This window comes from Poecilia formosa, unplaced genomic scaffold (assembly GCF_000485575.1).
Source record: "Poecilia formosa unplaced genomic scaffold, Poecilia_formosa-5.1.2 Scaffold377, whole genome shotgun sequence".
NCBI classification, from domain to species: Eukaryota; Metazoa; Chordata; class Actinopteri; order Cyprinodontiformes; family Poeciliidae; genus Poecilia; species Poecilia formosa.
Window position 1 is genome coordinate 487,446 of NW_006800316.1, and position 27,839 is coordinate 515,284.

The 27,839-nt window shown below is 39.3% G+C and overlaps 3 protein-coding genes across 4 annotated transcripts in view; 1 reads left to right on the top strand and 2 right to left on the bottom strand.

Moving 5' to 3' along the window:
* Window positions 1–4,406, bottom strand: part of slc38a5b (solute carrier family 38 member 5b) — a 12,821-nt gene extending 8,415 nt beyond the window's left edge. The window contains exons 1-4 of the mRNA XM_007575468.2: window positions 4,221–4,406; window positions 1,882–1,966; window positions 1,717–1,786; window positions 178–293 (exon numbers count right to left, since the gene is read on the bottom strand). Of these exons, the coding sequence (XP_007575530.1) occupies window positions 178–293; window positions 1,717–1,786; window positions 1,882–1,937 (242 nt within the window). The 5' untranslated portion in view covers window positions 1,938–1,966; window positions 4,221–4,406. The remainder of the gene's footprint in view (window positions 1–177; window positions 294–1,716; window positions 1,787–1,881; window positions 1,967–4,220) is intronic.
* A 3,333-nt stretch (window positions 4,407–7,739) lies between these two features.
* LOC103154251 (solute carrier family 2, facilitated glucose transporter member 1-like) lies at window positions 7,740–16,501 on the top strand. The gene is made up of 10 exons (XM_007575469.2): window positions 7,740–7,936; window positions 10,151–10,243; window positions 11,123–11,283; window positions 11,369–11,609; window positions 12,478–12,640; window positions 13,331–13,518; window positions 13,809–13,913; window positions 13,997–14,098; window positions 14,186–14,389; window positions 15,633–16,501. The coding sequence occupies exons 1-10, from the start codon at window positions 7,919–7,921 to the stop codon at window positions 15,837–15,839; spliced, it is 1,482 nt and encodes a 493-aa protein (XP_007575531.2). The 5' UTR covers window positions 7,740–7,918; the 3' UTR covers window positions 15,840–16,501.
* A 3,021-nt stretch (window positions 16,502–19,522) lies between these two features.
* The window catches only part of mthfr (methylenetetrahydrofolate reductase (NAD(P)H)), a 10,650-nt gene continuing 2,333 nt past the window's right edge, over window positions 19,523–27,839 (bottom strand). For both annotated transcript variants that reach the window (XM_016662570.1, XM_007575470.2), the window contains 10 exons: window positions 26,484–26,722; window positions 25,106–25,216; window positions 24,478–24,671; window positions 23,550–23,800; window positions 22,717–22,851; window positions 22,375–22,555; window positions 21,648–21,830; window positions 21,460–21,561; window positions 21,260–21,379; window positions 19,523–19,998 (listed from right to left, as the gene is read on the bottom strand). In XM_016662570.1, the coding sequence (XP_016518056.1) occupies window positions 19,777–19,998; window positions 21,260–21,379; window positions 21,460–21,561; window positions 21,648–21,830; window positions 22,375–22,555; window positions 22,717–22,851; window positions 23,550–23,800; window positions 24,478–24,671; window positions 25,106–25,216; window positions 26,484–26,722 (1,738 nt within the window). In that variant the 3' untranslated portion in view covers window positions 19,523–19,776. The remainder of the gene's footprint in view (window positions 19,999–21,259; window positions 21,380–21,459; window positions 21,562–21,647; window positions 21,831–22,374; window positions 22,556–22,716; window positions 22,852–23,549; window positions 23,801–24,477; window positions 24,672–25,105; window positions 25,217–26,483; window positions 26,723–27,839) is intronic.

A 27,839-nucleotide genomic window follows, 5' to 3' on the forward strand; every position in this document is an offset into this window, starting at 1 on the left:
CTGGGGCAGGGGGGACTTTCAGCGTCTGCGCACAGATGTCTATTTATGTGTGTGTGTGTGTGTGTGTGTGTGTGTGTGTGTGTGTGTGTGTGTGTGTGAGGGAGATATTGTGGGAAACAATATATTAAAGTATTATGTCCTTCCAGGTCATATAGAGCATAAATTTGTGTTACTCACAGAAAAAGGACAATGCCAGTGTTTGACATTGCATAAGCCAGCCCCAAGATGCCACTGCCCATGATGGCATTGCTCAAGTTGAAAACAGACATCCCAAAGGAGGTTTTCCCTTCAAACTGGGTAAGACATAATATTAGAATTTAGTCAATGAATCCAAAATACTGTAGAGTTGTGTTCATCATATACATGTTATTCAGAAAATTATCAAATTTGAATTATAAATAATTTGTAGATGATGACTCAGTGGAAAATATAAAGATTTCAACAGACAGAAAACAAAAGTTACTTCAAAGAGAAAGAAACAAAACAAAAAACAATCCTTCAGCAGATGATTTCCTAAAGGATGATGCATCTCACAGGACCTGCATGATGCCATCATGGCAATATGGACCAGATTCTCTGAGGAATGTTTCCAGAACCTTTCCGAATCTATGCTAAGAAGGATTAAGACAGTTCTCCGGACCAAAGAGGTTTCAACCCAGTACTGACAAAATGTACCTAATAAAGCGGCTGGTGAGTGTATGTAATCTACCGTTTCTTCACAAGATTCCAACTGTGGACGGGAAGAATCTGTACATTTATTTTTAGTTTTTATTTTTTTTTACTTAGTTTTTATTTATTTTTAGCAACACTTTTTGTCAGTTACATTCTTCTGTCTCTCACTGATAAATATCTTCGGCATTACAAGTTGACAAAAGAATATGAGACAGCAGTAATATCGACAAACGTTATAACAACAAAAAGTTATAACAACAAAGAGACAGAAGCAAACTAAAATAAAATAAACATACAATATGTCCCCTTAATTTGTCTTGCCGGATAATAATAACCAGATTCTTACTGTCCATTAAAATTCTCCCCATGTATTAGAATAAACAAAGTTTTTGACTGATATTAATGTGGTTAATGCTGTTCTTTATAATGCAATTTTTACAGATTTTGCAGGAGCTCTGGAAAATCACCATGTCTCTTGTCTTATGCCATATCTTGCTCACCAGCGCCCACATTTTTAGTATTTCCATTGACATGAAATTCAAAAGGTTTATTGATAACAACCCAAGTAATTCACGAATATAAAAGAAGCAAAACGAATTTGTCCATAACTTGAAATATGTACAATTAAGCGGAATGGTATATGGAATAAAAGTGAGAAAAGGATGTGCAAAAACGCATAGGAAGTCAACAAACCATATGAAATCTCTCAGTACTCAGAAAGCATACATGCTCCTGTGTGCAAGTCAATATCAGCTGGCTGAATATTAACTGATGAACTTTAAAAGGGTTTCTCAATACCAAGGTACTGCCCAGAAGGAAGCAAGTGGTAAAATATAAGAGATCTCCACAAATGAAAAATGTACAAATGACAATAGTTACACTTGCATCTCTATTTTCCTGAATGGTCCAGCAGGCACCCTCAGAACCAAAATGCAGAAGTATAAAAGCATTATTTCACCATAAAGCATCTCTTATCTAAGCTGAGAAGAGATGCAGCGTCTCAGATTAGAGAAGCGTTTCAAGCTTTTCAAAGTTATTACTCACATCTGTGAACTGTGGCCTCTTTAAATCATTGTCTTTGTGTTGCAGGAACTTTTCTTCCTCTGGTGGTATTCTGCAATTTCAAGACTTGTTTATCGTATTTGATTTTTATGCAAATTATAATGATTAAATGCAAGTCAGTGAACGTGACACACAGCGGAGACGTACCCTGCCTCCATTGCCCCGTCGTGGTTCATCCCATTTGTGATCTTCTCCATTTCCATATTTAGAGTAAAAGGTTTGAGTTTAAATTCTGGAACATAGAAAAGACATAGTGGAGAGTAGAGTGAAGATGTTTATTTGTAACGATTTGATGTCTTCAATTTGAAATGCAAAAAAGGTAAGATTATGAACTTTAACACAAAAATAAAACAGAACAAGCTGGTGTAATTCTTTCCACCAGACAGATTATTTATAGTAATTTTAATGTGCAGAGAAACTCAACTTATCCACCGTTCTTAGGAGATCTGCAAATATAGAAATCATTTTTGATGTTTTTGTTCTGCGATGTATATGTGTGTGTGATTTGTTAATAAGAATAAACAATTGTCAGCAAAAGTAAAATAAGAGAAATCAGACATTTGTGCCAGCATTTTTTTACTCTCTGTGACGCAGGAACACACGCCCAACCAACGGTCCAATCAGCTTTCAGAGTTTCTTTCCGGTGCTGACCTGAATCTCTGTTCAAACAGACCCCTGATCACATGTACTTTTCAGTGACTGGTATATTGGAATATTGTAGCTGCCCTTGGTAAAAGGTTGAACAAACAAACAAAACCCATGCCTGGGCATTGGACAAACTTAACTGCTTTTGTAAAATTATAACCATGTGTTTAATTCAAGGTAGGCAAAGACCAGATAGCACTTAAAAGCATTGCCGGTATCACTTAGCCCTTCATCACCTGCCAGAAAATACACCAAAGAACCTTGTTTTAAGTTTTCTCCAGATCCATAAAACACATGTAGACTGGACAGCCAAACTCCCATGAATCCCCTCTGCAGTCCAGGGTAAACATCTAGCCCACCTTTTCATAGCCAGGATGAAAGTCATGGCTGCTTCTCCAGAGTCTGACACTCAACAGTTAGTTGGACTCTCTTTTCCAACATCCAAGAGTAAGGTTTCCCAAGCAGGATAACGACTGTGATCTTTCAGTAGCTCAGATACTCTATGGCCCCAGTTTTTTTTAAAGAAATTTGGACCACAAGCCCTTGTTGAGTCTCCACTCCGCAAGTGTTGTCCAATACTCCTTGCATTGTTAAAGAGGCACTTCAACATGACATCCAAACAATTAATTCAGCATTTTGGGGTGAATCTCATCCACTGTCTGCTGTATGCAAACGGTGATGGACTCATCTTCCCCAAAGTTCTCAGACTCTGGCGTTTCTACAGAGGACATGGTGTTTGGACTGAGGTGATCCTCAAAGTGCAGCCCCTTCTACTCCTATTGGTGTCATCACTCGGGGTCAGCAGCAGTGACATGCAGTCAGGGGATCCTGATAAGATCCCCAGAACCAACCATCCAACCTGGCAACACCTAAACTATCAAAGTACTGCTACAGTAACTCAGTTGACCTGTGCTCTTCCACTGAACTCATTTGGTATCATTGCCTAATTTGTGTACTCTCTTTAACATTGTATTAACTTATTTTGTAATTCCCCCTGAAGTTATTTTCATATATTCCTGAACACAAATTTGTGCCGTAAGTTTGCTGAAAACTGCTTCAAGCATTGTTTAAGAGCATCAAAATCAGGAGGTTATCCTTTTTCCCATCAAGTAAAATTTTGAAAAATTTACCAAAGTCTAAAATAAAATAGTTATTTCCAAGTTTGAAAATCTTCTTGGTTGACCCTGCCTTCTATGTCAAACCGAGCTGCAACAGTGAACAAGTTGTTCCTGGGAGAGGCCCAGCCCTCTTTTCCTGACATGGGCTCTGAGGGTTTACAGCTTATATAAGACAGAGGCTCTGTTTTACCACGGCATGTCTTCAGCAAGCAAAACACTTGCTGTTAAATGTTTACAAATATTGTAACATTATTTGCATGCTTTTCCCCCATTCCTTCTTTATGATTAATACTTTTCTGTCAACGACACGTTATTAGAAATATAAGTTCATACAAGTAGAAATTAAAACAAAAATAATCAAACCTTCTGCATAAAACCAAAAATGACTCATAATGTCTCCCTTTCATTTCTACAACAACAATAGCAATGGCAATAATAATTTACTTAAGGTTAAATTTAATGTAAATTGATGACAGTGTCATATGTTCCAAAAATGTTTTCTCTGGTCTGTTTTCAGCAAACGAAGTTAGCGTCAATCAGTTTGATTTAAAAAGAGTTTAAATCAAACTCTGTTAACACAGTCGACCTGTGGGCCTGTGAACGCCCAGTGAAACCAGTTTGACCAAGCTGTCAGAGCGTTTCTCCCTTTCTCCCTGACTCGTCCTGAGCAGATCTTGTCAAAGCGGCCAACACGTGGCAGCGCAGGGCCGTTCAGAGACCTACCTTCAGAAGCAGAACCAGGAGGAGGTCAACACTGCGGTGGTACTTCTCGGAAGGATAGGTGGTGCAGTTTAGGCAGACAGGGTGGAAAAGTTGGCGCTGTTTGGAGCCCAGCTGAGAGAGCGGAGAGAGGTTCAGGGGAAAGGGGAACAAACGTGAGAGTAGACAGAGTAATGGGAGGGCTGCTGGAAATAACGGTTTCAGGTTTCTCCTGATGTCACATTTAGAGACACTCCTCTTCCCAAACAAGAGTAACAGAGAGGAGTCAACTGTGATGGATTGCTTCATGGGAATTACATACTCTCGGTCAGCCAAGAAACACTGGAGCTATTGACTTGTTTCAATGTTTAACAGCCACCAAAACTATTTGACATTAACATATGGAATCAAAAAATAATAATATGGAGAGCTGGGGGTGGGAGAGCTGCGGGTTGCACAACAACACTGGGCAGTTCTGCAGCAAAGGCAAACTGGAAAAAAACTTGTGACTTCAGATCAGTATGGAAAAGGTTCCACAGAAAAGTAAATACATGAACAGTCCAAGTGACTGACGTGAGCAGCAGCTGAAAAGAGTCATTCTACAGCTACAGATGGTTAAACATTCACACATTCCCACAACGGCAGTTTCTGCTGCGTTTCCTCAGGAAATGTCTGTCAGCAGCATGGATCTCTGGAGCTCATTTAACAACCTTGATGGTTTTATAAGAACCAAACTAGTTAGTGTTTGGTTCTGAGAAATCAATGATTATATCCTTTATGCTACAGTTATATTCAATCCTTTGTTTACAGGCTTTTTTTATATTTAAAAATCATAAGCATGTGAGGATTTGGAGTTTGTGCGTGTTTTTTCAGTTAACTGAGTGATTGTTTCCAGCTGTCCCTCGTTTTCCCTTGACTACCCTCTGCGTATTTCGCCCCACCTGTGTCACCTGCTCCCTGTCGTATCTTTGTCTTGTGTACTTCCTGTGCCTACCTGTGTCTGCTCCTTTCTCACCTGTGTTTGCTGGATTTGTGAACTTATCACCATTAAAACCATCATTATTTCACTTCCAACCTGCGCCCTACCATATCCATTCTCGCCACAACCAACCGCAATTCATGACAAAGCAGTTCTCTGAGGCCATCTTACATTAGTTACAATAGTTCTTTCACTGATCAATAACCAGCTTATGAATTTAACATGAGTCATGTGGACATGGATATGGCCCCTTTAGAAATATTAATTGCACAGAGGTTTGCTGCAGAGATGATGTTTGTTTCACTTGTATCTGTGAACAAGCTGTGGCGAGATCAGATGTCACCATGTTGTCTTCTGAATAGAGTTAGAAAGAGCTCATCAGAGGATTAGAGAGGCAACATGAGTTAAGCTGGCCTGACACGAGACACAACACACACATACGCACGCCAGGAAACAACATAGACACACACTAGTCAACACATTAGGGGCCAAACATTACGAGGAGCCGTCTCATCCCAGCGAGGTGTGTTAGCTGCACCAAAAGGAAAAGAACTGTCATAAAATGGTCTTTGATATAGTTATTAAAAATGCCATTATAGGGTTTCATAGTGTGGCACAATGAAAGAGAGCAAGGCATTAAAATAGTAGCCCCCCATTTTATTTTTATGTTAAAGGTCACTTGCAGCGTGAAACTACTGTTAGAATCTATTATTTTTAAAAATGTATGAATTTCGCCAACAGAGCTGCTATAACCCGCGTGTTGCACTGGAAGTGCCCGTCATTCTCCGCTGTGCAGCAAGTAATCAGTTCATCTCATTATATCTTTATTTACAACCATTTAAATTCTAATAAACTTTTCTTCACCAGAGCTCAAGGCTGCCAAGAAACGCTGCACATGTTGGCGAGAAAGACTTTTATTGACCTTATGGCCTTTTAGATTTGTTTCACTGCAGTTTTATTGACTTTCTTATAATACATTATTGTGAAATATAACGGGCTGGGGTTTTTGTTAAAAGCACTGCTCATTCTTATTACCTTTTTTTTATTCCTAGTTTAACTAGGTGGCGTTGCTGCTGTTTTCAAGTTTTGTCCACATATTAGTGCCACTCGGTGGCCACAGTATGGACTGCAGCTTTGCTAATGGAGGAACAATTTACGGTTCCAGGAAAACTGCTAATCCGCCGCCAACTATGGCCATGCTAGCCTTATTATTCATGGCAGGTTATGTTGTAGGGAAGGAGCTGTAGCACAGCAGAGAGCAAGGGGGAGGTTGTGAGCAGCGCATACACAAGCATGCTTGACAGTGGTAAGAAATTCTTCAGGGCTCTGGGTTTTTTCAGAATGAGAAAAGTGTTAATGCAGATGGGTGAGCTGAGCTCAATTTCTTTATTCATAGATCTTTTGTCATAACCTGGAAAATATGTAAAAACATTGTAACAGTTACATACTGCAGCTTTAAGCAGATTATTGGTTGATGGATGATGGGCAGCAGGATTAGATATGTGTTTACCTATAGATTTTTTCATTACATCAAAACTTTGGCATTAAGATGTTAGGCTGGAGTATGGGGGGAGAATTACGCTTTTACATTAGGCTGGAACGTTTATAAGATGCGTGCAAAGGCTTAAAAGATAAAAGGACTCACAACAACTATGTTTAAATCTTTTTTTCAAAAGTTTACACAAAAAAACTGAATGTCAGTTGAAGTGTATATTGACATAGTTCCCACTCACTCACAACAAATCTTCATATCCAAACCAATATAATCACATAATAAAATGTGGTTCCAATTGATCAAAACAATGCAGTCAAATTCAGTTTATTATTCAGCTTGCAATAAAAAACAAATGCACTGTGTTTCTGACTTGCATCGTTCACTCCTCCTGGACAAGCATGTAGTGACAGCGCACCATCACTCGCATTGAGTCACTGACTTTGCAGCAGCCATGCATGTAAGAACAGCCCCTCTTCCAGAAAGAACCCTCCAGCAGAACCAGAATCTGGCTCAGCCTGATCAACCAATTGGTACAAATGACTGAGGGTTTGAGAAGACAGAGCACAAAACAGAGAGCAGTGCTGCTTTTATAAACTAGGATCAAAGAGGAGTGTACGTAAATGAATTTGAAACTGTTTGATAGGACTGAACTGACAGGACCTGTTTTGTAAGCATTTTGTTGTGAATCTGCACTGCACGTTAATTAAAAAGTAATTCAATTAGAGTAAAATATGATACTGTAGAATATGATACTGCAGAAGCAGCCCCAAAAGTTCCCTTTTGTTGGAAATGGAAAATTACTGATCAAGACCAGTCGACAGGAGCAGAAGAAAATCTGCCTGCTTGAAAGAGAAATAGATGTTTTACAAAAAGCCTTTTGTAAAACAAGTTTATATTATAGTTTTTAAGTCGGTTCTTATGTGCTCTCTGCTTTCCTTAAGTTATCTCTTAAGGATTGCCAATCTGTTTAAGCTGCTATTAGCACTCTGATAAACATGTGTTAGTCTCACTGCGAGCTCCTCTCGACCAATCAGAGCGTGAAGATCCACTTAGCGGTGACGTCGCTAAGCTTCTTACTGCTGCAGGTGAATGGAGGAGGAAAGTAAACGCTTGTTTACACTGACTTGGGACTAAATAACAGAGCAGAACACTTTTTGCCTGAAAGCAGATTAATTTGAGGGAACAGATTAACAACTATCGTTCTCGTTTTCATAATCTGGAGGTCAAGTGTGGACTGTCTGAGCTGATATGGAGTGCAGCGGGAAGGTAACTGCTGCTTGATCAATATACCCCTTCCCCACACAGTATCTTTGTGCGAGAGCAGTCTCTTCAGGCAGCTTAAATTCTGTCCATTCATTTTGGATTCTTAAGGGTATTTTTCTATTTAGTTACTATTTAAGTTATTTCAAATTGTATCTAAAACATATTTATTTGAATGTGAGAAGTTCATTAGTTCATTTGTAATTGGATTGTTTCCTGGTAGTTGTTTTTTTTTTTTTATTATTCAGTAAAATATGGTTGGAAAATGTTCCTCTTGCCCGTCCGCACAAAACCAAACCTCGACAACAGTCTATGTGATTACGTAATACATTATGTAACATTGGAAAACCTTGGAAATATGAATAAAATCTATCCATCTGGTGACGAGTGAATAGACCATTCCACCTTTAATAGAATAGAATAATGGTCTTAAAATAAACAAGAGAAACTCGGACATGTTTGATGGGCCTCGCCTCTGCCCCTTCTCCCTCCACCTTCAAATCAAACTAAATTGGTGTCAATGAATTACGCCACATGGTGATTATTTATGCTGCTGTTTGTGTTTTTATGAAGATAATGCAAGTTTACACAGGTCATCAAAAGTCAACCAACCGCATTACACAAATCAAAGTGTAAAATATTTGTGCTATGTTTGTGCTGCCAAAGGTTTGTTTGAGCTGCTTGAGTAGTTAGTTTTTAAAAGGACATTAGGGCTGTTTAATTTTTATTGATTCTACGATACTGATATTTTTTTCCTCAAAATATCAATTTTCCATCTGCAAGTATCGATACATTACATCCTACATTGAGTTTTATGTCAAATCCACATGAATTAAATGGCAGCTATCACACATGGAAGGTTTTAACCCAGTTGCACATGTACATTAAAAATGACATGTAATGAAACAACCAGATGCAATTTATTAAATAATGAAATAAAATACATAAAAAACATTATCTAATATAAGTGAATGAGACAAAAAAGGATCCTTGTCTGCATAATCAAATACACAAACCCACACAATTAACATTTAAACAAAACAAATATATAACAAAAACATTTATTACATCAGTATTATACAATCAGTTCAATTAATTCAATCCAAGTCCATGGAACAGTTAAAAAATGTCACCAAAATCATTCTGTCCCTCTAAAATATTTCAGAAAATCTTAAAAATGTATTGAATCACATTGTTTGTTGAATATCATGATATATATCGTATCATGAGCGGAATATCACATATAGTATTGTATAGTGAGATTAACGTATCGTCAATTACAGGTAATTTAGGTAATGTATGAGGGGGTTGACAATTTGACCTTTAAACTTTCATTAATATCTTCTTCATAAAAGCAGCACAAATAGACATTTTAGTGAGCATAAATGCTGCACAGTTGATTGTAACAAATGTTGTTTTTGTTTAATAGAATCAGGGGGATTGTTGATGACCTCTGGAAACTTTTATTAATATCTTTAAAATTATAGTAGCACAAATGAAAAGTTTTAATGCACGCATTTGACACCAATTTTGTTTGCTTGAAAGAAGGAGAGGAGCCAACTTCAGTCAGGAGTTTGATGGAGAAGTTGCAGCCTGTTACCTTGCAGCAAGAATGTTGTGGAGTTGAAGACGATGTCATACACCTGCAGGCAGCACAAACATTTGGAGGGGAATGCAGCGGCACCATTAACTATCTCATGCCACTTTGGCTGCATACTGACCCTGTAAAGGCAGTATGCAGCCAGAAGCTGCCATGTACCTACAATCCAACTATAAATCTGGTTAATGTTTATGTTTTTGTGTTCCTATAAACTTTGCCTTGTGTTTTTTGCTCATGTTTTTTCTGTCCTAGTTTCTTGTTTCATTCATCTCCTTGTCTCTTAGATCTATAAGTTCTAAGACCTGTAGCATTTTTCCCCCATCAAACATAACACCACTTAAAACTTGCAAAAGGAATACTTATTATTCAAATGAAAAGGCCAAAAAATAAAACAACACGTTCACAGATTAATGGCCCAGTTTGTCTACACACCAGCAAATACAGAAAACACTTGTACCCCAAAGGATTATTGTGATACAATCCCACAAAACTGGAACTTTTCTTGGATTCCTTTTATTCCATTGGAGTAAAAACTTAACTCAATGTCTCTGTGTCTTGATATTTTCCGGAGTCATTTTTTAAATGTTTATTTCTTTTCCCAACTTTTTGTTCGTATACAGGTGACGCCCCAGTTGATGCTGGCAGTGGGGACAGCTGTGATCGGCTCTCTGCAGTTTGGCTACAACACGGGTGTCATTAACGCACCTCAGAATGTGAGAAAGTCTTAGTGATCAGGAAAACAGGAAAACACACTGTGCTGTTTTTATATATGCAGGACAGTTCTCATATCAAACCACTTATTTGTATCCAGACAATAGAGCAGATACATTCCAGATTTAGACAACATGTCTTCCTCTTTTCTTCCAAGCAGCCAGACTTTCTTGTCAGAAGTTCAAAGAAAGAAAGTTCCAGAGTAGTTGCTCAAGTCTAGGCATGTTCCACCTAAAATACAAAATGATTTAAGCTACCCAGGATTTTATGTATGGAAGATCATAAGTGTCACAACAAAAATAAATTAAAAGATCTCAAATTAATTTTTATTCATATACAAATTTCTATTAAAATGGAGATACACATGGCAAATAAATCAGAAAAAATTATGGAAATTTTTGTTGATGTATCATTTATATCAAATTACTAGTAAGTGACTGATCGGCTGCTAAGTTGCTACAGGTTAACCAATCAGATGTTAATTTAATGAAACAGTAGCAGTTGAAGTTATTTCACAAAATACTGCAGAACATGAAATATATTTTTTCTCCACATTTAGTTACTTAATTGAGTAAATGATTGTGGCCTTCTAAATATACAGCTAGATTTCATTATACCTTTGATCTATTTTTTCCACTTTGGGATTTGTCTGTAGTGATAATAACAAAATATATTCTGAAAAGAAAAACTGACAAATCTTGTCCCAGGTGAAGCTTTCAGCTCGTCTCAGGTTTCATGGAAACATTGTAGAGGTCTCATCACCTCCTGTCCAACTGGCACAAGACAAAAGTCCAATCTCTAATATATTCCTATGATTCACCTGGATCCAGACTGTCTGAGTCGAGCAGCTTTGACCTGACTGTTTTCTGTTTGTCTTAAAGATCATTGAGAGCTTCTACAACACAACATGGATCAGCAGGTTTTCAGAGCCCATTTCTCAGAGCACCCTGACAGCTCTGTGGTCTTTTTCCGTGGCCGTCTTCTCCATGGGAGGAATGTTTGGCTCCTTCTCTGTCGGCCTTTTTGTCAACCGCTTTGGCAGGTAAGATGTCGCTCGTGGAGAGAAGAAGTTTGGCTCGGAACATAAAAGTAGATTGTTAATGGAAAAATGAATCTGATCTTTAAAGGAGGAACTCCATGCTCATGGCCAATGTGTTAGCCTTTCTTGCTGCTGTGTTTATGGGCTTCAGCAAACTGGCAGCTTCCTTTGAGATGCTCATCATTGGACGTTTTATAGTGGGTTTGTACTCTGGCCTCTCTACGGGGTTTGTACCCATGTATGTTGAGGAAATCTCTCCAACGTCTCTTCGTGGCGCCCTGGGCACGCTGCATCAGCTCGGTGTGGTGATTGGCATCCTCATGGCCCAGGTGAGATCCTTAAACCCTCAGTCTTCCTTTCCTCTTGAAAAATCAGGTTTACTTTGGCACGTCACCTGTTTCACAAGAATCCAGAGACGTTTTTATACCATTCGCTGAAGAATTCACTGAAGTTTCTACTAAATAGGGCATGTTGCTGAGTAAAGGGGGTTTAGCATACAAGTTTGTGATGGACACGAGTTAAGTCCCGCCTCCTGGCTCTGATTGGTTGTTTCTATTTAGTGTTTTGGGAGAAGGCGGCGCTCAATTTTTTTCACAGATTATCTGTCCCATAATATTCTGTTATGACATATGTCATATTGTTAGAGACAGTTTCAACAAATTGGTAAAATAATATTTACATATTGCAGCTTTAACCATTTATAGGGTTGTAGTAACAAATGTAATTTGGTTTCAGACTGTACCCTGTAGCTCTTCCTTTTTAGCCCGCTCTATTAGTGTTGTGCAGAAAATTTTCCAGAACTTGTGATGTGACTGGCTGAAGCAAGTGAACGATAAAGCTAAGGTCTTCTGTGGCTTAGAGACCATTAGAAATAAGAACTTAATGCAACTCCTGGTGTCATTATGTGAAGCTATTGGGAAAATCAGAGAAATTAACCACTAGAACACAAACATCTGGCAGATATCACAGAACTGCAGGAGAGTTTTTGAAAAACTTTAAATCAAAATATACAATGACTCATTTTCATTGGTAAAAAAACCCAAAAACCTGTTATTTATTTTTTTGCTGCTGGTTTGTTCAGGTTTTCTTAATGAATGAATGAAATGAACTGTCTTTAGTGTAATCTGAAAACCCTTGACCATTTTATAATTGCTCTGTTTTTACTTCAGTTCTCATAAGGTCTGTGTTGTGCTGCAGGTCTTTGGGATTGAATCCATTTTGGGGAATGCGTCCCTGTGGCCGCTGCTGATGGGGTTCACTCTGCTGCCGGCCTTGCTGCAGTGTGTTCTGCTGCCGTTCTGTCCAGAGAGCCCCCGCTACCTCCTCATTAACTGCAATGAAGAGAGCAAAGCCTGCAGCGGTAAGATCTACACATATTCATCTGTATGTGTACGGAGTCCTGAAACAGAATGAATTACTTTTCTTCAGTGATGTTACATAAAACCAGACAAATAAAACTAGTCTTCACTTTCACTACCATCCAACCCAATAACTATAAATTATTATAGTAACATGTTTTATAATGATAAGCTAAGTAAACTACTAAGTCATATCTTAACACTGATTCTTAACTGTGATTGTCTCTGAACAGTAAAATACTCTCTAAATAATTCAAGGATTTTTTTTATTAACATACCACCTTTGTTGTTTGCGGTATGAAATTTGGACTCAGGTCCCAGATCAAAAAATTTACCCCACACAATATATATATATATAGAGATATATAGATATGTGTTTAAATAATTTATGAGATGTAGCTGTATTTGGTGCAGCCTGAGTTCATGAGTCTGACTGCTGAAGGGAAGAAACTGTGGAGACGGAGGAGGATTGATTGATTGATTGATTGATTGATTGATTGATTGATTGATTGTAGTGTGTCTCTGAACAGTTAAAATACTCTTTAAATAATTCACTTGATTTTAGACACAAAGTTAAAAACAAAAAGAAAATTTTACTTACAACCAAATCTGGTTTATTAACACAAAATGAGGTCTGTGTTATCTGTGTCAGGTTTTCCAAACAGGCTGAGGGTATTGTTGTGTTTCTCCAGTCCTAATGAAGCTGCGGGGCACCGACGAGGTGAGTGAGGACATACAGGAGATGAGGGAGGAGAGCCAGAAGATGATGAGGGAGAAGAAAGTGACCATTCCTGAGCTGTTTCGCTCTCCCATCTACCGCCAGCCCATCTTGGTTGCCATCATGCTACAGCTGTCGCAGCAGCTGTCTGGAATCAACGCTGTAAGTAGGGAAGAGAACGTTTTTATCATCAATCTCTTCAACCTTCAATGCCACCGAGATTACAAGTGAACCAAACTGTATAGTGGTGACATGACCACCAAAGACTCTTGAAGAGGCGGTATTGTGTATTTTCTAGGCACATGGTGCCATTTTGTAGCAAAATCACGATCTGATTTGATCCAAATCTTACAAATCAAATTAGACTGTCCTGGTCTCAGTGACTTTAGAACAGCTGTGTTTGGAGAACCAAAATGTATCACTATGTTTCTGATTATTCTCACCCTTGGCAGGTATTTTACTACTCTACTGGGATCTTTGAGCGAGCAGGAGTTTCACAGCCTGTGTATGCCACCATTGGTGCTGGGTTGGTCAACACCGCCTTTACTGTCGTTTCTGTAAGTTGCTAAAGAGCATCGGGGCAGGAAATGTAAAGACTCTGGGAGACTTTGCAGTGCTGCATTTTGTCTCTTTGCTGCAGGTGTTTGTGGTGGAGCATGTGGGCCGACGACCTCTTCATCTCATTGGGTTGATGGGGATGGCGGTGTCTGCTGTGTTTTTAACTGTTGCCATGGCTCTGCTGGTAGGTGTTCCTGACCTTTGATGCTGTATGCATCTGAGACTTTTTATTGTACAAAATGAATGTACCTCATCCTGTTTTGCTGCTCAGGACCAGCTCAGTTGGATGTCCTATATCAGCATCGTGGCCATCTTCAGCTTTGTAGCCTTTTTTGAAATCGGCCCCGGCCCCATCCCGTGGTTCATCGTAGCTGAGCTCTTCAGCCAGGGGCCCCGGCCTGCCGCCATTGCAGTTGCTGGTTTCTGCAACTGGTCTGCCAACTTCATAGTGGGAATGAGCTTCCAGTATGTTGAGGTGAGAAAGGGTTCAATTTTAATCAGAATGCAGATAAACTGTTTTTCTTCGTTTTCCAAATATGAACGCAACTGTGGCATCTACTTCAGAAAGATTACACTGAATAAGTAGTTGTGCCATATTCCATCAAACTGATTTTATTTTAGCCTAGTTTTTAAATTATTATGATGAATGTTTGTGATGTTGAGATATGGGAGGCATCTGACAGGTTATGTAAACCGAATTTCCATTTCATTTCTATGGTCATGAGCTTTGAGTGATGACTGAAAGTACGAGGTCATGGATACAAACGGCCAAAATGAGTTTTCTCCGTAGAGATAGGGTGAGAAATCCGGTCATTCGGGAGAAACTCAGAGTACAGCCACTGCTTCTCCACATCAAGAGGAGCCAGTGGATGTGGCCTCCTCACCTCAGCAAGAGGACGCCTCCTGGATGCCTCCCTAGTGAGGCACTTCCCACTGGGAGGAGACCCAGAGGAAGACCCAGGACACGCTGGAGGAACCGTGTTTCTCAGTTTGCTTGGGAACACCCTGTGATTCCCCCAGAGGAACTGGTCCAAGAAGCCGGTGAGAGGGAAATCTAGGCCTCTCTACTTAGGCTGCTCTGTCCATAACCCAACCCCAGAGCAGCAGCAGAAAATGAATGGATGAAATTTCCATTTTCATCTTTTTCTTATCTTATTATTTCTAACAGTTTGTAGATCGTAACTCAAACATTAATCTCTAAAATCAGACACCACCAACTATTCTGGGGGAGAAAACTCCCAGAAACACAAACCCTCCACAAAAACAGGAAGTGACCTGCAGCATGGAGGACTTTCCTGTTACGGTATTCTTGTTCCTCACCAGCAATAAAGCTGGAAAAGACATTGTTCTTTTTTACTCGACTCAAATTTCTGCCCCCTTAATAAGAGCCAGAAAGTGAGATTTAGGCAATTATTGCGCAAAATATATTTGAAAATATATCAAAATCTTGACCTTATGTTATGGAATATTAATAACTAATTTCTTTTTATTATAAAGTTTCAAAGGATGGACATAAAATCTATGTGATAAAAAGAACTAAGCAGTAACTTGGACTCTGTTCATAGAAGTCTGATGATTTTCTCCCCCCCCCCCATCAATAAGAGTATAATGAATTAAATTGAAACTAAATAAAAACTTAATGCTACTTAACAAGCTGTAATGTTGCATCCACCATTTACATGGCCTGGTCATGACACATTAAACTCTTGTTGTCGCAGCAACTCCTCGGTCCCTATGTCTTCATCATCTTCACCGTTCTGCTGCTCGGCTTCTTTGTCTTCACTTACTTCAAAGTACCAGAGACAAAGGGTCGCACCTTTGATGAGATCGCAGCAGGTTTTCGCCACTCCTCTGGTCAGGGGGCTGAGAAGTATTCAGCTCCAGAAGAATTCAACACGCTCAAGGGGGATGACCCTGACCTGTAGACGCTGTCAGCACGCATCTGCAACAAGTCACACTCATGCTCAACGGCTCAATGTAACTGCTGGTTTAATATTCACATGGATATTTATAGATTTATATTGTAGCACGAGGTGTCATTGTGGCCTTAGTCTGTAGCACAAAATGTTTTTATTTTTTTTTATTTTATGAATCTGCCATAAAAGTGAAAATAATGCAGACTCTCCAACAGCTAAGACTTTTGGTCAATCAGAAAGAGTAAATTGAATTTGCAGTTTGCCATGGCTGACTTCTTGCATCAGTCTCAAGTTTGTTTTTGCTCTATCTTCATTTATAGCATTTACAGAAGTTAATTATTGAATTTGTCATTTCGGGTTTTGTATTGTGTTCTGCTTCAACCAACTGGTTCACTGTTAAACTATGTGTAATAAGATACAATGTCTGATAGGTCAAGTGTGTGAAATGTGTGTATGTTTAATTAATTTTAACATTTTACTGTCTCCTGCAGTGCAAGAACTTTTCTATGCATACTGTACTTATTCTATTTTTATCATCAAAGGTAGTCGTAAGTCAATGTTTTGGTACTCAGAACTTAAATCAACTTTATATTGTGTCTAATAGTTGTATTTTGCTAGTTTAAAATGTCTCAGTGTGTACCAGAAAATAAAAAAAAACCCTGAAAACATTGTATTCATTTACGTAGGCATCGCAAAATATTTAAATTAACGTCATACAGTTTAATGTGACTGGTACACTTAAACAGATGCCTGAATGTGGTTTTCTTTATATATTATTTTGTATTTATATTTTATCTCCAAATTTGTAGACAAAAGTAGCTTTTTGCTGTACTGTCTGTGGAAAAGAGATTGGTGACTTTCATGTTCAAATGCTGATACCAAGCGACCACCAGATGGTGCTGTTCACTCTCTGCAGACACCCTGAGCAGCAGCTCGTTTCTACATAAACTATATTGGCAAAAGTACCTGCCTTGACTCACATATGAGCTTAAGTGAAATCCCATTCCTAGTCCATCCATCCATCCATCCATCCATTTTTTTACACCTTCATCACACTGGGGTCAGGAGGGGTGTTAGTGCCTCTCTCCAGTTGTCTCTAATTCATCCCAAAGGTGTTCTATCGGGTTGAGGTCAGGACTCTGTCCACACCAGGCTCTACCATCCGTGTCTTTATGGACCTTGCTTTCTGCACTGGTGCTCAGTCATGTTGGAAGAAGAAGGGCCCAGCTCCAAACTGTTCCCACAAAGTTGGGAACATGGAATTGCCTAAAATGTCTTGGTGTGCTGAAGCATTCAGAGTTCCTTTCACTGGAACTAAAGGGTCGAGCCCAGCTCCTGAAAAACAACCACACACCAAAATCTCCCCTCCACTAAATGTAACACTTGGCATAGTGCAGTCAGACAAGTACAGTTCACCTGGCAATCGCCAAACCCAGACTTGTCCATCAGATTGCCAGATGGAGAGGCGAGATTCATAGAATCTCATAGAAGGCGGCTCCACAGCTCCAGAGTCCAGTAGCAGCGTACTACTGGACCACTGCATCTGATGCCTTGTAATGATGCTTTGGATGCAGCAGCTCCACCATAGAAACCATGAAGCTCTCTGTTCTTCAGCTAATCAGAAGGCCACATAAAGGTTGGAGGGCTGTAGTTATTGACTCTGCAGAAAGTTGGCGACCTCTTCCTACCTCCGGCACAAACTAGGAGTTCTGATTCTATTAAGCTATGTCAAAATCCAAATGAACAACCTAGACACTGGTGTAGGTCAGTTGTGTTGAAAGTATGTGAAAATAATCATAACTTCCTTGTCATAGGATTTGTAAACCGGCACTTTTTCCACACTGAAAGTCTGTCCCAAATTTATTTGGTCGATTTGAGTTTTAATACTAGATTTTCCTGATTTGTGCATAAACTGCATAAACAATTTAAACGCTTCTAATTCTAAGAAAAAAAAGTGATTAAAAAAGAGATTAAAGTCAGAATTCTGTTTTTTAGTGGCCCTTATTTCCCGTTTTCCTCGCTCAAATCCCCACACCTCCCAAGCAGACCTCTTAACGTGATGAAACTCTGCCCTGTCACCAGGTGTGGACCAGAGTCATGTGATTTGGACTTTATAAAAATCACAAAATACTTCAGGCTTGATTCTACTTATACCAAAAATGCCCAAAAGTCTTCCGCAGTGATGCGACTGACTAAAATCACATAGAAAGCAGCTGCTTCAAGTTATTCCTGTTCTGTTTTTTTTGCTCGGTGAAGAATGGCAGTCTGTTTCTGCTCCTGTGTGGCTGTAAGACCTACTGAGAATTATTTTTTTTCCCCCTGATGTTAAAGTCTAAAGTGTGCACGTTCTTTTGAGTCACTCTAAATTTATAGTCACTCCATTAACTCAGGGCCTCAGGTCAAGTTGAGGGCGTCCAGCTCACACGATGTTTGACTTATTTCCACCCCCTCACGCCATTCATCTGTGTGGACATATTTGGCCTGACCAGCTAATGACCAAGTTAGGGACTCTGAGTGGAAAATCCCTACCATACCATGCAATGTTATGACCTGGACTTTGGACCTTCATGGCTGATAACTTAAATCCTTCAGCAGCCTATCAATATTGCAACATAGATCTGATTGATGCACAGACTTCTACTGATTACATAGGCGTTTGTTGTGAGAGCAAAGAAAAAAAAGTCTTTTCACACAGGAGACTCTACGAAATCTGGGAGGCAACACTGCACAAATGTGCGTTGAAGTCGTTTCAAAGTAGTTTTTCTGAAATGCTATCTGGTATTTCTGATAGAGTTTTAACTAAAGACACGGAAACAAGTTAAAAAATGTCTTTATTCAGTTGAATGTTACAAAAAAAAATTGACTTTCACAAACTGAGCAGCTTTTCCCAAACTATTTGAAGTGAATGCCTACTACCTGTGGTTAGAAAATGAAATATGTAAAGTCTCAAGTAACATGATAACCAATCATTTTATTTTCTTGAAAAGCGATATTGCTAATTGGAACAAATTAGTAATTAGTAAATTTTCATGACATTGTTGTCAGCTTGTGTACAGAGAAATATGACCGCAAATCTCTCAGGGAAACTGACAGATTATGGCATAACAGCCTAATCATGTTAACACAATTTTCATGTTAATACAATAAAGAAAGAATTGATTTATTACAGAATTATATATATTTATTAAAAAAAAAAAAACATTTTCATTAATGCTTGTTTTGTTTAGACCCTTTGGCCAGTTAGCTTTGAGCTGGCAAAAGATGAGGTAAGTTCAAATTACAATTATTCTGTCCTACTTAAAGTATCCAATAGTAATAGACAATCAATAACCACCAGCAAAAACAAACGGTTATATAAAAAAGCAAAGGCTGTTCAGAAGATTGCTGCAAAGCTCAATCCATTCTGCATGACAGACTCTTTGGGTTGGATTAATTTGAATATATGATATTTATCATATAGAAACCAGATATACATTGAGCTTACTTAAATTAATTGTAATTCAAATGACAATACAAATATTTCATAAAAATAAAAATAAAATACAGTTAAAATAATTCTACAAATGAAAATTAATTTAACAAGATTTCTTGTTTTTATTCCCACATTTATTTTTACGTTATATATTTTGTGTTTACTTCCTCATTAGTTTCTCCTCAGCAGCGACGCCCTCCAGGAGGAGGCTGAATTAGTCTTTTATTCATTTTATGGACTTCATATTTCACATCTGTGGTGAAATATAAACTGTGCTGCATTTTCTATGAAGCTGAAACAGTTCAGTTTCTTTCTTAGCACCATTTTCCCTTTCACTAAGCACCAGCTAGAAAAGCTTTGTTGTTTACATCAGTATTTTATCAAGGCACTCTTCTTGGTAAAAGTAAAAGTAGAACATGAAATAATTCACTGAATTGTCTCTTTCCTCAACAAAATCATTAGAAGTGCCGTAGTTTACTGTGAGCCGGCTTCGTCGGTGAGCGGTTCCGGCGTTGAGTCCAGCAACTCGAACATGTCGTCGATGACGTGCCACAGACAGCTCTCCAGAGGAAAGTCATTGTCCACCAGATTGACCAGGAAGTAGTTATCGTGGATGTACTTGATGATCATCCGTGACGGCGACTCGTCTTCGTAGAGTTTGGCCCACTGCTCGATCCACAAAGCAAACGCCTCGTCCTGAAACGCAGCAATGAAAACCTGGGTCAGTCAAAGTCTGTCATGTTTAGGCGTCCTGAAGCTTTTTCAGCACTGTGATGAGTTTAGTCAATTTATCCGATAATTGTGGGGGAAAAGGGAGACATTTATTTCTGAAATAAGGCGTTTTGTTTTTTATAAATGTGAATGACATCAAATTTTAATAAGTCTGACAAAAATAAAATGCCTGATTAGCTTGATGACACACAATATAAATATGAACAAGTCAAAAAAAAAAAAAAAAGGCCAATGCATTTTCAGAGGATCGGAAAAAATATCTCCATTGCCTCTAATTAAGATCAAAAATTTATTTTTATCTCTAAAGCTGCACTGTTATATTGGACTACTATGATTAAATTATATTGCAGCTAGTGGAAAAATTGTTTTTACCAGTTGATAATACAACATTATTGTTTTTATTTCATTTGATCAGGCAAGAAAATGTTTAATTTTGATTATTTACCATTTGTGGCATAATTCAGATTTTTTTGATATGTTGAACATCCAGTTACTGATTTTACCGCACCCCATCTTGCTACATTTTTTAATCTTTATTTTTACCACAATATGGTTTAATTAGTTGTAATTGATGCACATAACCTTCTCAAAAAATACAGAATTTTTAACATAGTTAATATTTAAAGTGCAAATAACATGTTCAAGTGTCTTCTTGAAATATAACCCTTAATAGAAATTAAATCATGTCCTGAGGAATTGTCAAAGTGCAAAAGATGAATTTCAGTTTTGTGTAACATGAACTGTTTATGCAGAAGAAGCAAATCCTACAGATCATCTCAAAATGGTTTTTGCACCAAAAAAAGAAAACAAACAAGGTCAATGATACTGTTTTGGATCACACATGGTTTCATCCTGCAGGTTTGACTGCATTGTAAAACAGGAAGTTAAATTAGAAGAGGACTAAAACGATTGGTCAAAATTCAGCAAAGTTGCAGTGATTGGTGGGAAAACAAGGAAATGGGGAAAGCAATAGGATGGTTGGTCAGATTTGCGGAAAAGCTGTGATGACTAGTAAAAAGTGAAAATCCACGCTAAATGTTTTCCAATCAAACATGTTTAAACCTCGTAACCTTCCCGGTACATCTGCATTAAATGATGTTGATTTAGTCAAAGAGATGCAGTTCCTGACAAACTCTTCACATGTGGACTCCATGAGTCCACATGTGAAATGACGAGGTTGATAACATCACAAAAGGCTCCTGAAGCTACAGACTTGGTAGCGTACCTTCCAGTACATGAAGCTGACCGGGTCCACTACAGTGGGCTGGACAATCTCTCTGCCGGGGAAGATGCCCCACGTCACGGCATTAGGCTGCATTTCGTGTGCGTTGGTCATGTTATGTCCCTGCACACAATACACCCAACATGGCCCATATACAACCTGCACTCACACAGTGACTAGCGGGACTCTCAGTTCACACTTACATGCACGTTAACAATGTGATAGTTGACACGAGGCTCATACTTCTTCAGGACCTTCAGGAGGGCTGTGACATTTTCACTGGAGGTGAAAAACTCCAGGTAGGCCTGTTGGACGGAAGAGCGGAAAGCTGAGGCGACGTTTCAGAGTAAAACGTGTTTGTAGAGAATGACCAGACAGAGAGAGTCAGCACCTTCTGGAAGACATATCCTCCTGGAGGCCCCCAGCCTACCACAGGGTCCCCAGATGGCTTGCCATTGATGTTGGGCTGAGAGTTGATGGTGAGGACTCCACGTCTGTTAACCTTCTCAAGCTCGTCTTTCAAAAAGTTGGTCTCTGGGGCCAAAGGCTCGTCGTTCCAGGGTAAGCACAACACCTGGGGATGGAGAGAGAGACACGAGGGCCTTAGCAAACTATACTGCAAGTTTGCATCGTAAGCCTGGCGGGTCGCCAGGCTTTACTTGCCTCCTGTCAGGCTAAGCATTGTTTGTTTTTGTTTTTATACAAACAGGCATGCATACATACATACATGATCATGTTTACATGATCAAGTACATTATTGTAAAAAAAAAAAAAAATCACAACTTTACAATGAAAGTGTGTTTTGTTAATAAAAAAAAATCTGTTCCACTTAGGGGGCCTCCTACTGGCCCAAAGCTGCTGCTTGGTTTGCTTATGCCTTGAGCCGGCCCTGCCAACAGTACAGGCTGGAATCTGCCAAAATACTTCGACTGAAGGAAGTTCTGTTCCTACTGTTGGTCACAAATCTGCAGATTTCTTTAAGACTATCAATTCATCTTCAAACTATTTCAGCATTTTTTTAATTAATACATTTACTTTCACTTTTTCATGACTTTATTAATTTGTATTTAAACAGTAGATCATTCACATGGCCAGAGCCTGCAGGCAGACTTGATTACCTTCTGTCCGTTTCGGTTTGGTTGTGCTGTGATGTAGCATGTGAAGACTTCAAAGACGCTTTGTTCGTTCTTCAGTTCCTCCCCCCACATCTGCACAAGAGCTTCCTTAGAGGATTTACTTTTTAAGTAAAACAGGTAGTAGTCATTTAATTCTCCAAAAGCTGGAGATGAAGAGTTTCCCCTAAAGACAACAGCAGAACAGTCGGTCAGTAACTAAAATACAGCTTCACTTTCCCCTCTTCTGCTGTAAGCTCAATACTTCAAGTTGTCACTAAAACTGGAACATTTACTTAGAAAATCAAAGAATGAGGTAATACTGAATCTATGTCCGATTAGACCTACCATCTGCCGTTGGGGAACTCATCCCAGTCCTGGGTCCTGTAGATGTAGCTCTTTGGTCTGGAGGCCCAGAAAATTGGTCGGACATCCTCCACCTTCCGTTTGGGATTTGCACTAACGGCCCAGGGAAGAGGGCGTCTGGCGAAAACAACAATCTGTGAGTTTGCAGACCACAGAAAATCTGCCTTCATAGCCAGACGCTTGGAGAAAGTTTGCAAGAAATAAATAAACACAAAGGATCTGCTACAACTAGGTCTCAGTGCATCTTAGTCTTAATAAAGACTAAGAGTAATTGGAACTCTACTCTACCTGAAAGAATTTCAACTTCAGGGTTTCCCCCAGTGTATTATGAGCCTGGCAGGCCACCAGGCTTCACTTGTGCCCCCACCTGGCTTAGCAAGTTTTCTGGGGGAAACCTTGAACTTATCAAAAAAGAATGTTCATTTTCTACCAAGGAAAATGAACCCAGTTTGGAAACTCAGCAGAGACGTTCACACGTCATTTTTCCAAGTAAACGTCAAGCTGGTCGACAGTAAGTTCTTAATTCTGTAGACGGCACGCACGCGCACACGCACACGCACACGCACACACACACACACACACACACACACATTAGTGTATGTAGGGAGAGGGACCGGCAGCCCTCCAAACAGCTGCTGCTAGAGGCCAAAGAGTCCTCAATTGTTTTTCTAAGTGCTCCACAATTAATGGCGATAGAATAACATTTGCCAAACGTGGGATAAGAGAGTGTACAAAGGAAAACGATACAGGTTCAGGACCCAGAGTTAGGGGTACAGTTTCATCTTTTACTCAGACGCCAGTAGATTTAGACTGACCTGGGGTCTTCTACCCACAGGCCCAGCTGTCGGAGGACCTCCATGGTGGCAACTTCTCGGTTCAGAGTGTAAAAGTGGAGGCCTGGCACCTTTCCGCTGTCCAGCAGGACACGACACATGTCCACTGCCTGATGGATTCCATAGTTTCGGATAGCAGCATCATTGTCTTTGATGGGCTCAATGATTTTAGTGATCTCCTCTGGTACTTCAAGCTTAGACAGCTTGACGAGCTGACGTAACGACTGGTATCCCTGGAAAATACACATAATTTGTTTTTCTCTTTTCTCTCTTTCCTACCACATGACAAAAGTCTTCAGTCTGATGCATTGGTGTCAACTAGAGGATAATAAAGTATATTCTATTTTAACTAGCAGGGACTTCATGATTCATTTCATTTGTCGTTTCTGTTGCTTTATTTATTTTGGATATTTAAAATGTCTTCCAGTTCCAGTGTTAAATGTTCATTAGAATTTATAGTGTATTGATCTTTGAGAGAGTGAACCTGCATTATTATGCCATTATTACCATTTTATTACTTGAAAATGGTTTCAAAACAACAACAAAAATAATAATACAGTTTATCACAACAAAGTTTGGGACAATTTATCACCCAGCAGTAGCATTTGTTGAGATAAAACCAACTTTGATCCTCTGTTAACTTGCGATTTGATGCTAAATCATAAAACTAATCTTAAAAACAGATGGATTTCATAAATCAACATTATAACTTTGGTTGTAAAAGTCAAACAGGAAGCTTTCTGCGCCGCTTGTTATGCACAACGGCCAAAGATTTTCATGCACCGTTGAACTTGATGAACAGGTGACTTCACTGTGGAAGTGAAACGTGTAGCAGCTGAAAAAAATAGCCTCAATGGGTCAATGGGTTCATGGTGATGATTTACAGCTTCCTGGAAGAAGTCTCTAGTACCTGGATGGGAAAGATTCCAGGAAGGATGGGACATGTGATCCCGACTGCCCTGCAGTCATCCAGGAACTTCAGGAAGGTGTCAGCGCGGAAGAACAGCTGCGTGATGACGAAGTCTGCACCAGCATCCACTTTCTCCTTCAGGTGCTGCAGATCCTGCTCGTAGCTTTCTGCCTCAGGGTGGCCCGTTGGGTAGCCTGCACAGAAACCTCTAATTAAAACAACTGGAAGTACAGATTAGTCACATTGATTAGAGTAGGTTAAACATATAAAATAAATAACATATAAAGAGCATATAAAAAGCAGATCTTCATGTACTGAACATGTATGAAGTGTTGAGGGAAGAATTTAGGGCTTCTTTTCTGATTTCCACACAACAAGCCACCTTTCTTTTAGGACAGCTTAACATGCGAAAGAGCCTCTGTTGATATTTATGAGCATATAAAACATGAACTACATGAACCACAGCTCTGAACCCTGCAGCAGGTCAGTCCTGAAATCAAGCTGATCACAGCTGAGTCTGGTTGTTCTGACAGATAAACACTCCGTTTAGAAACACCCTGGGTACATAAACCTGCTAGAATTCACAATACTTGAAGTGTGTTTCACTCTCTCTACTGTGAAAACTCACCAGCAACACAAATGTCAAAGTAGTCGTCAAACTCTGATCGAATGTGCTTAACGAGGTCAACGGCAAAGTTGAAGCCTCCCTCCTCGTCCTCCCAGTCGTCTCCCACTGGATCTGAAGAGAACCAGAGCTTTGTTTAATGGCGGCCATGTTGGGTGATCTGGCAAAACGAGGATTTTTACAACACTACAGGTGTTAGTTCAGCAGTTAACTTTACAGATGGTATGAAATGGTTACTGTTTTTTAGCAGTACAGTGTCAATATAGTTAGCTGGAAATAAAACATTATTTAATGACTGCACCTTCACCCAAGTTGCAGCAGATAATAAAACCAAAGGGTACCAACAGCTTCATGCAGCAGGGAAACATCTTTCTGGAGATGATTTTATAAATGATTAGGAACTTTGACTTTTTTTGGACATAATTTTACACAAATATCAACACATCCCAGAGAAGAAAATATGGCATAAAAGGCCTAAAAATAGCAATAAAATGTTAACAATGACACTCCTCTCATCAGTAACCATCTGAACTAATAATATAATGTGTTAATTATCTAATTGGGGGCAGAGACAGGCTATATAATCATATGAACCAGCCTCCTGGTCCTCAAATGCCTGAGGAAATTGAAACCGAAGAATAAAGAAACAGACTGAAAAGGGGAACAAATTTCCTAAATTATACTTATTCTTTTTCAAAAAGATAATGCAACATCAGTGGCTCTAAATGATTTTCATTCAGCTGGACAGAAATAAATCGTAAAAGCTGCAGAGCCCGGTCTAAAGGTTGGTTTTAAATATTGTTCGACAAAAGTTATACGTTATGTTTTTTTTATTTAAGAGCTATACTTTTATGAAGGGAAACAGTAATAAAACCTGTTTTATTACTGTAAAATAAAATAATTTATTTTCCTGTAAATAAATTATGTTTTTTGTCAGATAAAGCCGAGCTGAACACGTGTGTTCAGTCAAGATGTTCAGACACCCGTTTGTAGAAAGTCATCTGTCGGTTTTTGCCACTCTAAATCTAGGCTCGATGTACACTGCACACTTTTTAAGAATGAGAAATTTCTGTTGAAAACTCGACTAGCAGAGACTCTGTCAGATAACAGGAGATCATAAGGTGGAAGACTAGAACCCTGGGAATGCTTGAGGAAACGCTGCAGTGTAGTTCCAGCTGGAGCCGTTCACAGCAGCGCAACGCTTGTCCAGACACATCACTTCTCAGAAGTCTAAATCAAGCGCTGCTCTTTGTTTTCCAGGAATCTCAACCCACAAACACTGATGCAGCTCTTATCTACTGAGGCGTGGCGATAAAACACACATCCAAGCAAAACCTCCCAGGTCACACTTTTCCTGAGCCCTTCATGTCTCCCGCTGTACCTCCCCTCAGCGCCATGATGTTCTTCAGGCCCAGGTGCTTCGCCTTAGCCAGGTAGCTGGTGATCTTCTCCTTGGTCTGGTTGCAGCAGGTCAGGTGGAGGACGCTCTCCAGGCCACAGTAGTTCACCGCTGTGCTGGCAATCATCATAGAGGAGGTCTCCTTGTCTGAGCCGGGGTCTCCTGCTGGGTGCCAGGTGATATCAATGAAGAGCGGTCCTCCAGAACCCATACGGTCAAACCTGTCGCATCAGAAATACACTTTAAAAAAATAAAGTTCTGAAATGTTTTCATCTGAGATTTTGCTGAAATATTTTGAAGTGTTGAAGGTGATCTGGGGAGGGGAGGTGTGGTGTGTTGGTGAGCCGTGTTTGTAGCTTTTAAGGAAATCTTAATACTTCAGTATGACAAGAAATTCTGAAATTTTCATGTTCCCAAAGTGGTAAAGAGTCTAGAGACGCCCCTAACTGTTTAACACGACTGTGCATGTGTTCAAAAAGAGTGGTCCATTAGAAATGGACAAGTGAGTTTAATGTGACACAGTTTGACTGGTCTGTGTAAGTTGGACTGAATACCCCTGGGATGTTCTCATCCAGCAGCAGTCTCTGACTCACAAATACTCCCACAAACACACTGCGACAGGAGTTGACCCTTCACACACGCTCTTCTGAGAGTGGCCCACTTCACCATGATGGATGTCAAAACAACCTGCACATGCTAACTCCTGTAAAACCCGTCATGGAGACAGACAGCTGCTGGCCTCATGTCTGAAACTCATTTACGAAAGCCCTGTCATACATATGAAACAAATAACAAAAAAAATGTAATCTACTTAACTCTTCCAAAAATCAATACCATACATTATCAATTTTAGTAAATATTTCTGTTTATGAGCAACATCTAGGCAGACAAGCTAGCTCCACTTGAACAAGTAGAAGCCTATATTGGCAAAAACAACTTAGGAAAAGAAATTAGTGTCTCAATACTTGCGTCCCTCACTTCCAATGTCAGTCATGACGCCTCATCATGGGAAGGTGATGTAGTTGCAAAAGGGTCAATAACGATAAAGAAAAAAAAAATACATAAAAATAAATACCTGCTGAAGTTACACAAAAAAAATATAGAACTGTCAGGTGCAAAACCTACTGTCTTAATCCCAGCCTAACAGAGATGGAAGATTTTAAACTTAAATATGAAGCCGTTTCACACAGTTGGACCTCAACAGGATGAATTAACTCAATTATTGTTCATGTTAATTCAATTTTACAGTTTTTAACAGTGTAGTTAGTATAATGCTTTTGATTGTGTTTCTTAGTGATTGTGTTTCTCAGTGATTGTGTTTCTCAGTGATTGTGTTTC

Bases quoted from the DNA above. Each gene is read 5' to 3' on its own strand.
- LOC103154251 (XM_007575469.2), top strand. The intron at 13,519-13,808 runs GTAAGTAGGGAA...CACCCTTGGCAG, and splicing joins AGCTGTCTGGAATCAACGCT to GTATTTTACTACTCTACTGG. The intron at 13,914-13,996 runs GTAAGTTGCTAA...TCTTTGCTGCAG, and splicing joins CCGCCTTTACTGTCGTTTCT to GTGTTTGTGGTGGAGCATGT.